A 13,372-nucleotide genomic window follows, 5' to 3' on the forward strand; every position below is an offset into this window, starting at 1 on the left:
GGTGTCCTGAGCTGAGGTGACTCTAACTTTTAGAAATCCTCCATCTTGCAGATGGAGGATTCCCCCAATAGGGTTAGGATTGTGACCCCCTCCCCTTGGGAGGAGGCACAAAGAGGGTGTACCCACCCTCAGGGCTAGTAGCCATTGGCTACTAACCCCCCAGACCTAAACACGCCCTTAAATTTAGTATTTAAGGGCTACCCTGAACCCTAGAAAACTAGATTCCTGCAAACTACAAGAAGAAGGACTGCCTAGCTGAAAACCCCTGCAGAGGAAGACCAGAAGACAACAACTGCCTTGGCTCCAGAAACTCACCGGCCTGTCTCCTGCCTTCCAAAGAACTCTGCTCCAGCGACGCCTTCCAAGGGACCAGCGACCTCTGAATCCTCTGAGGACTGCCCTGCTTCGAAAAAGACAAGAAACTCCCGAGGACAGCGGACCTGCTCCAAAAAGACTGCAACTTTGTTTCAAGGAGCAGCTTTAAAGACCCCTGCAACTCCCCGCAAGAAGCGTGAGACTTGCAACACTGCACCCGGCGACCCCGACTCGGCTGGTGGAGAACCAACACCTCAGGGAGGACCCCCGGACTACTCTCCGACTGTGAGTACCAAAACCTGTCCCCCCTGAGCCCCCACAGCGCCGCCTGCAGAGGGAATCCCGAGGCTTCCCCTGACCGCGACTCTCTGAAACCTAAGTCCCGACGCCTGGAAAAGACCCTGCACCCGCAGCCCCCAGGACCTGAAGGACCGGACTTTCACTGGAGAAGTGACCCCCAGGAGTCCCTCTCCCCTGCCCAAGTGGAGGTTTCCCCAAGGAAGCCCCCCCTTGCCTGCCTGCAGCGCTGAAGAGATCCGTTGATCTCTCATAGACTAACATTGCAAACCTGACGCTTGTTTCTACACTGCACCCGGCCGCCCCCGCGCTGCTGAGGGTGAAATTTCTGTGTGGGCTTGTGTCCCCCCCGGTGCCCTACAAAACCCCCCTGGTCTGCCCTCCGAAGACGCGGGTACTTACCTGCAAGCAGACCGGAACCGGGGCTGCTGGTGTGGTAACTTTGGGGTTGCTCTGAACCCCCAACGGTGGGCTACCTTGGACCAAGAACTGAACCCTGTAAGTGTCTTACTTACCTGGTAAAACTAACAAAAACTTACCTCCCCCAGGAACTGTGAAAATTGCACTAAGTGTCCACTTTTAAAGTAGCTATTTGTGAATAACTTGAAAAGTATACATGCAATTGAAATGATTCAAAGTTCCTAATGTACTTACCTGCAATACCTTTCAAACAAGATATTACATGTTAAATTTGAACCTGTGGTTCTTAAAATAAACTAAGAAAAGATATTTTTCTATAACAAAACCTATTGGCTGGATTTGTCTCTGAGTGTGTGTACCTCATTTATTGTCTATGTGTATGTACAACAAATGCTTAACACTACTCCTTGGATAAGCCTACTGCTCGACCACACTACCACAAAATAGAGCATTAGTATTATCTATTTTTACCACTATTTTACCTCTAAGGGGAACCCTTGGACTCTGTGCATGCTATTCCTTACTTTGAAATAGCACATACAGAGCCAACTTCCTACATCTGACCTCTCCAAAATCCAACACTTTTGTTAGTTGTGCTTATGTTTAAGTGGGAATAGTACTTCTGATCCCTCCAAAGTCCAACACTTTCCCTACTGTTTCTTTCATTTTTTAAAGCTGTTTTAATATATATTTTGGGTTCTATTTTTAAAGCTGATTTAATGTAAAAATAGCTTTTTATGATTTGTTTTATTAACTTTTTTGATCATTTATGTTTAAGTTATTGTATACATTTTTATTTTTTTAATATCTAGTGTTTGAAATTCGAATGAATATTCGTTTGTTAATCTTTATGTTCATATGTTTTTATTATTAGTATGTTTATTATTATTTGCAATTCTAAAGCATATATATTTTTATTTTGTTTGTAGGGTATACTTTTAAATATGTTTTATGTCATAATTATATTTTTGAACTGTAATATTATTTTTAAAGTTAATATATGTTTTAAAGTTAATTAGGATCGTAATAGGTCCAATTTACTATACTTATCCATTTTATGAAGATATTGTGCTCTTGTTGCTATTTTGACTTCACTTACAAATTATATATGGTTTTTGTGTTCTCAATTTTTTTGGCAATATGTTTGCTGCCGATCGTTTGGTCTGCGATATTTTGTCAGACCAACAATCTCCGTCCTCTTTGTATGAATCACAACAAAACACTGCACTTTCAAACTCTGAATATAATGCTTTGGATTTTACCATTCTCTGCCTTCGGTTGATGCCAACTTTGGAAGCAAAGCACTCATTTCTTGAATAACACCCTCTCCCCTTTTCAAAAAACAAAATAGTGACAAGTGTTGGCTATTTTCTGAGGCACCTCCAGGGTAAATTACTAAAATTAGGTCTTTTTATAATCCATAATATTAGGTAAACGAAGGACTGAAATCCGGCCCCTGACCGTGCTCCTCCTTGCTGCCTCCGAGCATCAGGTCTTCTGCTTGTGCCTCGCATGCTGACCCCCTCCTGAGGGCCTTCTGCCTTGTCTCTTTTTCCGATTTCGCAGGCGTTCTGCTTGTATTGTGTTGCTTCTGCTCTCCTTTGTCTGCTTCTGCTTTTATTGTGCTGTTTATGCTCTCTTTTACCTGTTTCTACTCTCTTTTGCCTGTTTTTGCTTTTACTGTGCCATTTCTGCTCCCTATTGCCTGTTTCTGCTCTCTTTTGCCTGTTTGTGCTTTTATTATGTTGTTTCTACTCTCTCTTGCCTGCTTCTGCTCTCCTTTTCCTGTGTTTGCTTTTATTGTGCCATTTCTGCCCTCTGTTGTCTGTTTCTGCTCTCTTTTACCTGTTTCTGCCTTGTTTTTTCTTTACTACTTCTCCTTCTCGCCCATTCTGCCCCTGTCTCCGCTCCCACTTCCTGACTCCTTCCAGCCCCACCCACCGTCACCCAGCACCCCTCTTACCTACCTAATGGAGACTGCAGCGCGACCCCATTGAGCAGATCCCTCACCCAGCTCCCCCTGGCTGCCTCTAAGTTGGAATGCCGAAGGTGAACCAAAGGGATACCTGTATGCGCCGTCCAAGCCCGGACCACACCCAATGCCAGGAGCCCTGGTTCTTCCACCCCGCACAGATACATGGCTGCCCAACTCCAACTCCAAGCCCTAAACCCCGGACACTGAAACACCAACTGCTGGCGCACATCTTTCCAATCCACGGTTGTACCTTTCTCCTGCCTGCACCGGCGTGTCCTGCAACATATGGGGACCCACCCTTGTGACAACCTACACCACGCCAACCAAACACAACACATCTGCTTCGGAGCAACTCTACTGCCTTCTCCTCAACACCCTGCCGAAAACATGCCACCAAAATTTGGGACAACATCACCACCCTCACCCTGACGTCATCTTCCTCACCGAGACCTGGCACACCCCCGCATTGACTTCCAACATCGCCTCGTCTACACCCGACCTTCATATCTCTTCTAGAATTCTGGAAGGCACTCAAGACTTGGCTGTTCCACCATACCCACCTGAAGCAGCAAGACCGTCAGCGCCTTCATCTCCTCGTAAGTGATTAGTCGCTCTTTATAAATCCCAATTGATTGATTTATATTATTAGTACAAAAATAGTAAAAGTCTTAAGCAGCAACTGGCCCAATGATCAAAAAGGCCATTGCATGTAGGGGGTGTCATCACTATTTAAGAAGTTAAGAAAATCTGGCTTGCATCCAGCCCTTCTGGACCAATTTTGGATCTAATCTATATTAATCTGCTTTGCTAGTTCTTCGAAATTGACCATAGGGATAATTTCTAGAGATGTGCTCTTGCTCTATCTGCTTCCTCACTGCTGCAATCATTAGCGTGCAAACACCCATGTTGTGATATTTGTTTTCCTCTGTCCCACTCCATTTGAAAGCTTCCTTCAATCACAGCCTAGGCAATGCAAAATATTTAGCAAAATTCTCGAGTTTCTCCCTTTACCAAGTTTGCAGTTTTCCAATTTCAGTCCACCTTCACGAATATTTGGTTGGCATTGAGTGATAATTTTCACTGCATCTCAAGATTTGTTGAACTCAGGCTGATCCTGGCTGAGATGGAAAATATGTGCAGATTTTATCCAGGCCAATTCACCTTTTGAAGTATAAATTGCCCAAAATTGTTTCACACAAATGTGGCAAAGTGTACAATATTTTGCATAAACTTTGCAGACGTTGTAAAAAAAAATCTTTGTAACTTCGTACACCCCTCCTCACAGCTAGAGTTTTGTGTTTAGGAATATTATAAACCATAATTTGAAATGTAACATACCTCGGGGTAATTTTGAGCGATAGGTGGCTGCTTTTATTACACTATATATGAAACACACTGCAAAAGGAAGCACCAGTAGGCTTATATTGGCTATAGGTATTAATGGTGAAAATAGCTAGATGGAGAACACTGTGGTTCGAAGGCCCCTCACTAGGGTACTGATGGCTGTCAAACCTGTCAAGAGACTATGTTCAGAGGGTCAAACTCAGTGCAAAGTGTCTAGAAGAGTGAAGGGGTGACAAAAGTGAAGACAGGCCAACAGGGACAGTCCTACATTTGACATAGTGACTATAATAAGAGACCAAGGGGCATATTTATACTCTGTTTGCGCCGGATTTGCGTGTTTTTTTTTTACGCAAATCCGACGCAAAACTAACTCCATATTTATACTTTGGCGTTAGACCCGTCTAGCGCCAAAGATCTTGGAGTTTGCGTCATTTTTTAGCGTGGACACCTTCCTTGTGTTAATGATATGCAAGGTAGGCGTTCCCGTCTAAAAAATGACTCCGAGGCATGTGCGCCGTATTTACACTCCCGGGCAAAAATGACGTCCGGGAGTGGGCGGGTAAAAAAAAATGACGTCCAGCCGCTTTAGCGTAATTTTTTAACGCCTGGTCAGGGCAGGCGTTAAGGGACCTGTGGGCTCGGAAGGAGCCCAGAGGTGCCCTCCCATGCCCCCAGGGACACCCCCTGCCACCCTTGCCCACCCCAGGAGGACGCCCAAGGATGGAGGGACCCATCCCAGGGAACTTAAGGTAAGTTCAGGTAAGTATATATTTTTTTTTTTGGGTGACATAGGGGGGCCTGATTTGTGCCCCCCTACATGCCACTATGCCCAATGACCATGGCCAGAGGACATAAGTCCCCTGGGCATGGCCATTGGGCAAGGGGGCATGACTCCTGTCTTTGCTAAGACAGGAGTCATTTCAATGGGGGTTGGGAGTCCAAAAAAATGGCGCTAATCGGGTTGAGGCGAAAATTTTGCCTCAGCCTGACTTGCCCCATTTTTTGGCGCCCAAGCTCCATTTTCCCCTACGCCGGCGCTGCCTGGTGTAAGTCATTTTTTTTTACGCACACCAGGCAGCTCCGCCGGCTAACGTCATTCCATAAATAAGACGCCCACATGGCGCTTTGGAATGGCGTTAGCCGGCGTTAATTTTTTTGACGCACAACTGCGTTGGCGCAGTTGTGCGCCAAAAAGTATAAATACGGCCCCAACTGTTTGATTAGCGAGGGATTGAACAGAACCAGTTACGAAGAGTTCTCCTGATTTTGTAACATACCAGCCATATCTGTACCATTTAAGAAACACCCCTTAGTTTTGAATTTAATGTCAAATAGGAAATGTGGAAACACACCCATGAACCGCACGAACTTGCTCTGTCTTACTGCTGAAAACGTTATATTATACAGAGAGGCCTCCCAAATGCGTAACTCGGTTTTATAACAAAGTCTATACTTATCATAAATGAAAGGGGACTCCTTAGACAGGCTCTAAAGTAAAAAGTCATTTTATTTATCTTTTACCGTAAACAATACACAAGAGATGTCGTCTGTCACAATGAGATCTCGGGCAGGATTCTGGAATGTTAGAACAGGGATATGGTCTTGTAAGGCTTTGGTAAGAAGGCAAGGTCAGAGGAGCAAACACTACAGTTAGTCTGCTGAATACTGATACTAGGTACAGCTTTGTACTGCTAGTGAGGCAGTAGTGTTTTTGCTAGGTTGCCAAGGGAAAGAAAGCAAGACAAGATTGGAGGTCTCAGCTTCAGTCATCTCCCGCACACAGGTTCAGCAAGGCCTTCTGGTAGTCACCTTTGGTGTCTTGCTGCAAAGGGAAAGGAAGAAAGAATGAAAACCTGCTAGCCAAATACAATGGTACATTTCTCCTGTCATACCCTGCACTGCTCTTTTACGTCCCCGAACAAAAGAAGTCTCCATAGTTTTTTTACACCCACTATAGTGCTGTTCTTTGTTCAACTGTAGATGTCCTGGGCATTGATACAAATGTGAGTCCTACAAAACATGCCACACTGTATTTGAGTTTTTTGTATCTCTATTCACTAGTACACATCCATTCAAATTACTTTGCAATATTCATATGTAACATATAGAATTATAGATGGGTAACAGTGAATTACGGGGATGTTTACCATTGAGGGGTTCTGAGTGGCATCAAATAGACAACGACCTACCTGTCTATAATGTTATGTTACGTATGGCCTCCAAAATCATCTGCCTTGCTTTCAGATGCTACGAAGGGACAGAGGAGTAATGGGAGATCCATATATTACGTGGCCTCTGTTATGAAAAAATAAAAATGTGCCTGCCATCCTTGACCAACCACCTTCCATGCCTTCCTTCCCTCTGTTGCAGCTGTCCTTTCTGCTTTCATTCAAAGCAGGCAGCAGCAATGACAGGCCTCAGAGACTCTGTCAGCCTAGCCTGGAAGCCCTTTATGATTTAGCATCAGTGGGTAACAAGTTTTGTTATAAACTGTTGCTATGTCATAGCAGTGACATGACATTTAGAAACTTAAATAAACAATAGCGACTATCTATGAGAGCCCTACATAACAAAATAATGTACAATGGTTTAGAACATTTTACTCCAACGCAATCAAAAATGCCCCTTATGGTTGTCAGGGGCAGAAACATTAGCAGTGTCCTGAATATTGATAGGGGTGGTATGGATAAAGCCTCAGAAGTGGTAGCAAAGCACAAGCTATAATTAGATGGAAAGAATGGAAAGAAATGGACATGAGGATCCCTGAGTGAAAGAAAAGAAAAGAGGCTTCCCTTTGGGAAAAGGTGAGACAGGGCATCTCTGATGGAAAGTGAGGAAACTGGAGATCCCAATACAAAGAAATGAAACCGGGCACCCTGGGGCAAACAGAAGAAACAGGGCATCTCTTAGGTAAGTGATGCATAGGGGCAATACCAACAGAAGTTGATCAACAAGGGCCTCATCTAATATAGCCTTAGAACCCGCCGTAGCGGGCTCTACCGGCTATTAAAGGACCGCTCCCTGCGTTAAATGCCCGAGCCGAAGGCGAGGGCATTTAACAAGGGAGAGGGACTTTAATAGCCAGTAGAGCCCGCTACGGAGGGTTCTAAGGCTATTAGAACATTCTGCCACACAGGGCAGAATGTTCTATTGAAAAAAAAAATGTTCACGGAGCCCGAGGGGATTTAAATCCCCTCGTGCTCCGTGAGGCTTTGTTCACAGCTGTTGCTGTGAACAAAGCGAACATTGGAATGTTGGCGCTGCAGGCTTTTACCGGCCAGTAAAAGCCCGCAGCACTCCATTGTTTTCAATGGAGCCTCCAGCATTCCAATGTTCTAATAAATAATTCTGACTGCTTTAATGTCTAACACTTTCCCTAATTTTGCTCAGGCTGGAGTGAGAGTAGTGATGTTTTCCTCTCCAAATCTATGCTGTTATCTTTTAAAGTTATTATATATTTTTGTTTTAATTTTAAAAGCTGGTTTAATGTAAAATAACGTTTAGGATTTATTTTTATTAACTTTTTTGTTCATTTCTTTTTTATATTGTACATTATTATTTTTTTATATCCAGTGTTTGATAAAGAGAAAAACTGTAGGGGGAGAAGTGAAGATTCTTATCATCCTGTTGGAAAGTGATGAACAATGATACCTCTGACAAAAAGAAAAATCCCCATGGGTTTCCTTTAGAAACTGATTTTGGAAGCGTTCGCAAAGGAAGGTGAAGAAAAGGGAGCCACTGAGGTTAAGCAAACAACAAAGGCTTTCCCGCAGAAAGAGATTAATCAGACATCCTCAAGGAGTAGAGATGGGTGGTTGTGGTTGTGGCTCCAGCTGGGGCCATGAGGAGGCGTGAGGAAGCAAGGAATCAGGAGTGTCGCAGTGAGTACTGCTGCCTAACAGTTACATGCTATGCCAATGGAGAATGCGGTAGGAAGGAGAAGCAAGGCAAGGAGAGGCTGCAGCTAGGGAGGCTGCCATCACCGCTGCCCGCAGTAAAGAGGGGCAGCTGGTTGCCTCCATCCGGGTTGCCTCCATCTGGTCTTCCAGAAGCCCGTGGCAACTGTGCCCACTGCTGCTGCTGCCTGACTGTCGTCTGCTGTGAAAACACCAATACTGCAGGCGTAAGGAGAGCTGCAAGGCGGTAATGTGAGGGTAAGGCGAGGGGAAACATAGGGCAGCTCGCAACGATGGCAGCTTGCACCCACGGCAGGCCTATTCTTGCGCTTTTGCCCGCCACCTTGCTGCACATTGCCTAGCTGCTCCTATTGCTCCCCATCCTTTTGGGGCATTGCTCTCACTATTGATTCCGTGATGGCATAACTGGCTGGAGTGTCCTCCTTTCTTCATTTGGGCCCGGCACATTGTCTTGTCCTGTACTGCCCTGCCGCTGGAAGTAGGGAAAAAGAGGGAGTCTCCCTGACACTGTTTACCGCCGGCCTTGACAGCGCTTTCCGCCAGCTCAACTGGTGTTTTGCTGCCTTGCAGGCCTAGCTCACCGTTCTGCCACAGGAAGCAGAGAGAAGGGGTGAGTCTCCCAGTCCTTGTCACAGGCTGTCTGACGTTTGGCTCCTGGTCGACTCCCATCCCATAGCCACCAGCCGCCGCTTCATCTTTTGGACTGACCTGGCCCTCTTTGTCAAGCCGCCTGCCCCCTCCACCCTTTGCTGCACAGGGGTGTAGAGCATTGGGGATCATTCCAGTCAGCTCCATTGTGTGTCTCCACCGGAACCTAGCTCTCAACAATGGACTAAGGAGTGGGCTGGAATTTCAGTGGGTAAACGGTGAAACATCCCCGGGCGTGAGCTCTGGGTGAGAGGCGCTGTGCCTGGAGCTCCTGGAGAACCTGGAGCTTGGAGTGCCTGTAGCGAGTGGGATGCACTAGGCTGCAGGTAGCCTGCTAGAGCAGAAGCAGCTGGTGGCTTGCCACGCATTGCTATCCTGCTCCGCTCGCCCCTGGCTGTGGACGGACGCAAAGCTGCTGAGCACCTTGGAAGCACGTCGGAAGTGGTTTGCCCCGCCTCTTAGGGAACAGAGAATTTGGACAAGTCTGGAGAGGAGAAGGGAGGGGAGGTCCTTCGCATCTGGGGGGACTGGCCTCTAAGATCATATTGGATATTGCTCCTGAATAAGGTGAGAGACTTCTTTATCGCCACTCCGCTTCATCTTGGTCTTGGTGGTTTGGAGTAGAGGCAAAATGATGACCCTACGGAAATTAAGCCCAGGACATTTGCTCCGAGGAAGGACATGTACAAAAACGAAATCCAAACCCCTTCGGAATAGGGTAAACCCGGCCCTATGGGTGAAGGGCCAGAATCAAATATTTGCATTATGGGAAAAAGAAAAAGGAGTCAAAGCTTGACATTTCCCTCAGCATGACAGCTGGCACAGAGCCAAGTGGAACCCTGTTCTACTCCTACTCAGTCCTACTCTGTCAATAGTAGATTGAGGGAAAGAGAAGAGGACATAGCCTTCCAGGATACCCTTCTACAGAGCATTAAGAACTCGCTCAGGGGGCTGCCGCGTACCCTCTGCCCCCTTCTGCTAGTTAGCCCACCTCCACCTGTAGAGACCTTTGCAGGAGTAGTTAAGTCTGAAGAAGCTCCTGCTCTGCAGGAATCCTTTTTCTACTTGAGGGCTACGGGGACTCCAGTCACTGGGCTTCAGGACTTCCCCCTGCCCGATTTTGACTTAGACCTCTGTAGGAGATATGGGTATCAGGTTAAGGACTACTGCTCGCCTCCTGGGGATCCTGTTCCTATGCTTCCACCAACAGGTCTCCATTTGTTTAGAAGTACCCGTCCATCCAAGATTCTGTGTACTCTCACCTATCTGTGACCTCCAGTACTGGAAGTAAGCGGGAATTTGCCTAATCAACCCCCAGACCAGGAGGTTAGGTTCTATGCTTCACTCAGCAGCTTGGAAAACCTGCTTTCCTCAATTGTAAAACTTCTTTAAAAGTGTGTCGGAGGGTCTGACTGTATTCTCGATTCAGTGACAGCCATCTTGAAGGAATTGTCTAAAGAGAACAAAGTCAGGAGTTTGAATCAAGGCCTCTCAAGGTTATCAGCTGCCCCCCCATGTTGCTACCAAATGAGCCAAGAGAATCTCATGGTGCGTTCCTACGTGGAAGTGAGCACACAGGCTGGTAAACCCCAGTGTGAAGAGACAATCGATAAAAGGGCACTTCCTGATAGCCCAGCGAACTTCATAGGATTTATTTTTGACCCTTGCTTGGTTATGAGTAAAAGGTCAGCAAAGTCTAATCGGACTAAACAGGAGGTATTCCCACTATTTAAAGCCTTGTCTAATCATAGGAATTGCTCTCCGGAGGCGCCTGCTCCTCAACCAATTATGGGAGAGAAAAACAAGATGAATAAATCTAAAGGTTTGAAAAGACCAGTCAGAAGAATTACTAAGAAAGGCAGAAGGAAAGTACATTTCGCTGAGACTACAGACTCCAAACAAAAATGCATGGATACACCTAGCATGATTTCTCCCTCCTCTTTGGCGATAGGGAGCGCATCTGGGATTATTGGAGCAGCTGCCAGGGAGCCAGGAAGGGAGTCCGACAGTGAGCCTTTGTAGGAAGTTGGCTCTGTATGTGCTATTTCAAAGTAAGGAATAGCATGCACAGAGTCCAAGGGTTCCCCTTAGAGGTAAAATAGTGGTAAAAATAGATAATACTAATGCTCTATTTTGTGGTAGTGTGGTCGAGCAGTAGGCTTATCCAAGGAGTAGTGTTAAGCATTTGTTGTACATACACATAGACAATAAATGAGGTACACACACTCAGAGACAAATCCAGCCAATAGGTTTTGTATAGAAAAATATCTTTTCTTAGTTTATTTTAAGAACCACAGGTTCAAATTTTACATGTAATATCTCATTCGAAAGGTATTGCAGGTAAGTACTTTAGGAACTTCAAATCATCAAAATTGCATGTATACTTTTCAAGTTATTCACAAATAGCTGTTTTAAAAGTGGACACAGTGCAATTTTCACAGTTCCTAGGGGAGGTAAGTATTTGTTAGGTTAACCAGGTAAGTAAGACACTTACAGGGTTCAGTTCTTGGTCCAAGGTAGCCCACCGTTGGGGGTTCAGAGCAACCCCAAAGTCACCACACCAGCAGCTCAGGGCCGGTCAGGTGCAGAGTTCAAAGTGGTGCCCAAAACACATAGGCTAGAATGGAGAGAAGGGGGTGCCCCGGTTCCGGTCTGCTTGCAGGTAAGTACCCGCGTCTTCGGAGGGCAGACCAGGGGGGTTTTGTAGGGCACCGGAGGGGACACAAGTCCACACAGAAATTTCACCCTCAGCGGCGCGGGGGCGGCCGGGTGCAGTGTAGAAACAAGCGTCGGGTTCGCAATGTTAGTCTATGAGAGATCTCGGGATCTCTTCAGCGCTGCAGGCAGGCAAGGGGGGGGTTCCTCGGGGAAACCTCCACTTGGGCAAGGGAGAGGGACTCCTGGGGGTCACTTCTCCAGTGAAAGTCCGGTCCTTCAGGTCCTGGGGGCTGCGGGTGCAGGGTCTCTCCCAGGCGTCGGGACTTTAGGTTCAAAGAGTCGCGGTCAGGGGAAGCCTCGGGATTCCCTCTGCAGGCGGCGCTGTGGGGGCTCAGGGGGGACAGGTTTTGGTACTCACAGTATCAGAGTAGTCCTGGGGTCCCTCCTGAGGTGTTGGATCGCCACCAGCCGAGTCGGGGTCGCCGGGTGCAGTGTTGCAAGTCTCACGCTTCTTGCGGGGAGCTTGCAGGGTTCTTTAAAGCTGCTGGAAACAAAGTTGCAGCTTTTCTTGGAGCAGGTCCGCTGTCCTCGGGAGTTTCTTGTCTTTTCGAAGCGGGGGCAGTCCTCAGAGGATGTCGAGGTCGCTGGTCCCTTTGGAAGGCGTCGCTGGAGCAGGATCTTTGGAAGGCAGGAGACAGGCCGGTGAGTTTCTGGAGCCAAGGCAGTTGTCGTCTTCTGGTCTTCCGCTGCAGGGGTTTTCAGCTGGGCAGTCCTTCTTCTTGTAGTTGCAGGAATCTAATTTTCTAGGGTTCAGGGTAGCCCTTAAATACTAAATTTAAGGGCGTGTTTAGGTCTGGGGGGTTAGTAGCCAATGGCTACTAGCCCTGAGGGTGGGTACACCCTCTTTGTGCCTCCTCCCAAGGGGAGGGGGTCACAATCCTAACCCTATTGGGGGAATCCTCCATCTGCAAGATGGAGGATTTCTAAAAGTTAGAGTCACTTCAGCTCAGGACACCTTAGGGGCTGTCCTGACTGGCCAGTGACTCCTCCTTGTTTTTCTCATTATTTTCTCCGGCCTTGCCGCCAAAAGTGGGGCCTGGCCGGAGGGGGCGGGCAACTCCACTAGCTGGAGTGTCCTGCTGGGTTGGCACAAAGGAGGTGAGCCTTTGAGGCTCACCGCCAGGTGTGACAATTCCTGCCTGGGAGAGGTGTTAGCATCTCCACCCAGTGCAGGCTTTGTTACTGGCCTCAGAGTGACAAAGGCACTCTCCCAATGGGGCCAGCAACATGTCTCGGTTTGTGGCAGGCTGCTAAAACTAGTCAGCCTACACAGATAGTCGGTTAAGTTTCAGGGGGCACCTCTAAGGTGCCCTCTGTGGTGTATTTTACAATAGAATGTACACTGGCATCAGTGTGCATTTATTGTGCTGAGAAGTTTGATACCAAACTTCCCAGTTTTCAGTGTAGCCATTATGGTGCTGTGGAGTTCGTGTTTGACAAACTCCCAGACCATATACTCTTATGGCTACCCTGCACTTACAATGTCTAAGGTTTTGTTTAGACACTGTAGGGGTACCATGCTCATGCACTGGTACCCTCACCTATGGTATAGTGCACCCTGCCTTAGGGCTGTAAGGCCTGCTAGAGGGGTGTCTTACCTATACTGCATAGGCAGTGAGAGGCTGGCATGGCACCCTGAGGGGAGTGCCATGTCGACTTACTCGTTTTGTCCTCACTAGCACACACAAGCTGGCAAGCAGTGTGTCTGTGCTGAGTGAGAGGTCTCCAGGGTGGCATA

At 47.1% G+C, this 13,372-nt stretch overlaps 1 protein-coding gene across 1 annotated transcript in view; it reads right to left on the reverse strand.

Annotated features, from left to right (window-relative positions):
* Nucleotides 1-5,840: 5,840 nt before the first annotated feature.
* The window catches only part of ANXA2 (annexin A2), a 103,367-nt gene continuing 95,835 nt past the window's right edge, over nucleotides 5,841-13,372 (reverse strand). Inside the window, exon 13 of the mRNA XM_069223464.1 lies at nucleotides 5,841-6,173. Coding sequence (XP_069079565.1) covers nucleotides 6,114-6,173 — 60 coding nt within the window. The 3' untranslated portion in view covers nucleotides 5,841-6,113. The remainder of the gene's footprint in view (nucleotides 6,174-13,372) is intronic.

The sequence above is a fragment of the Pleurodeles waltl genome, chromosome 3_1, assembly GCF_031143425.1.
Source record: "Pleurodeles waltl isolate 20211129_DDA chromosome 3_1, aPleWal1.hap1.20221129, whole genome shotgun sequence".
Lineage (NCBI taxonomy): Eukaryota > Metazoa > Chordata > Amphibia > Caudata > Salamandridae > Pleurodeles > Pleurodeles waltl.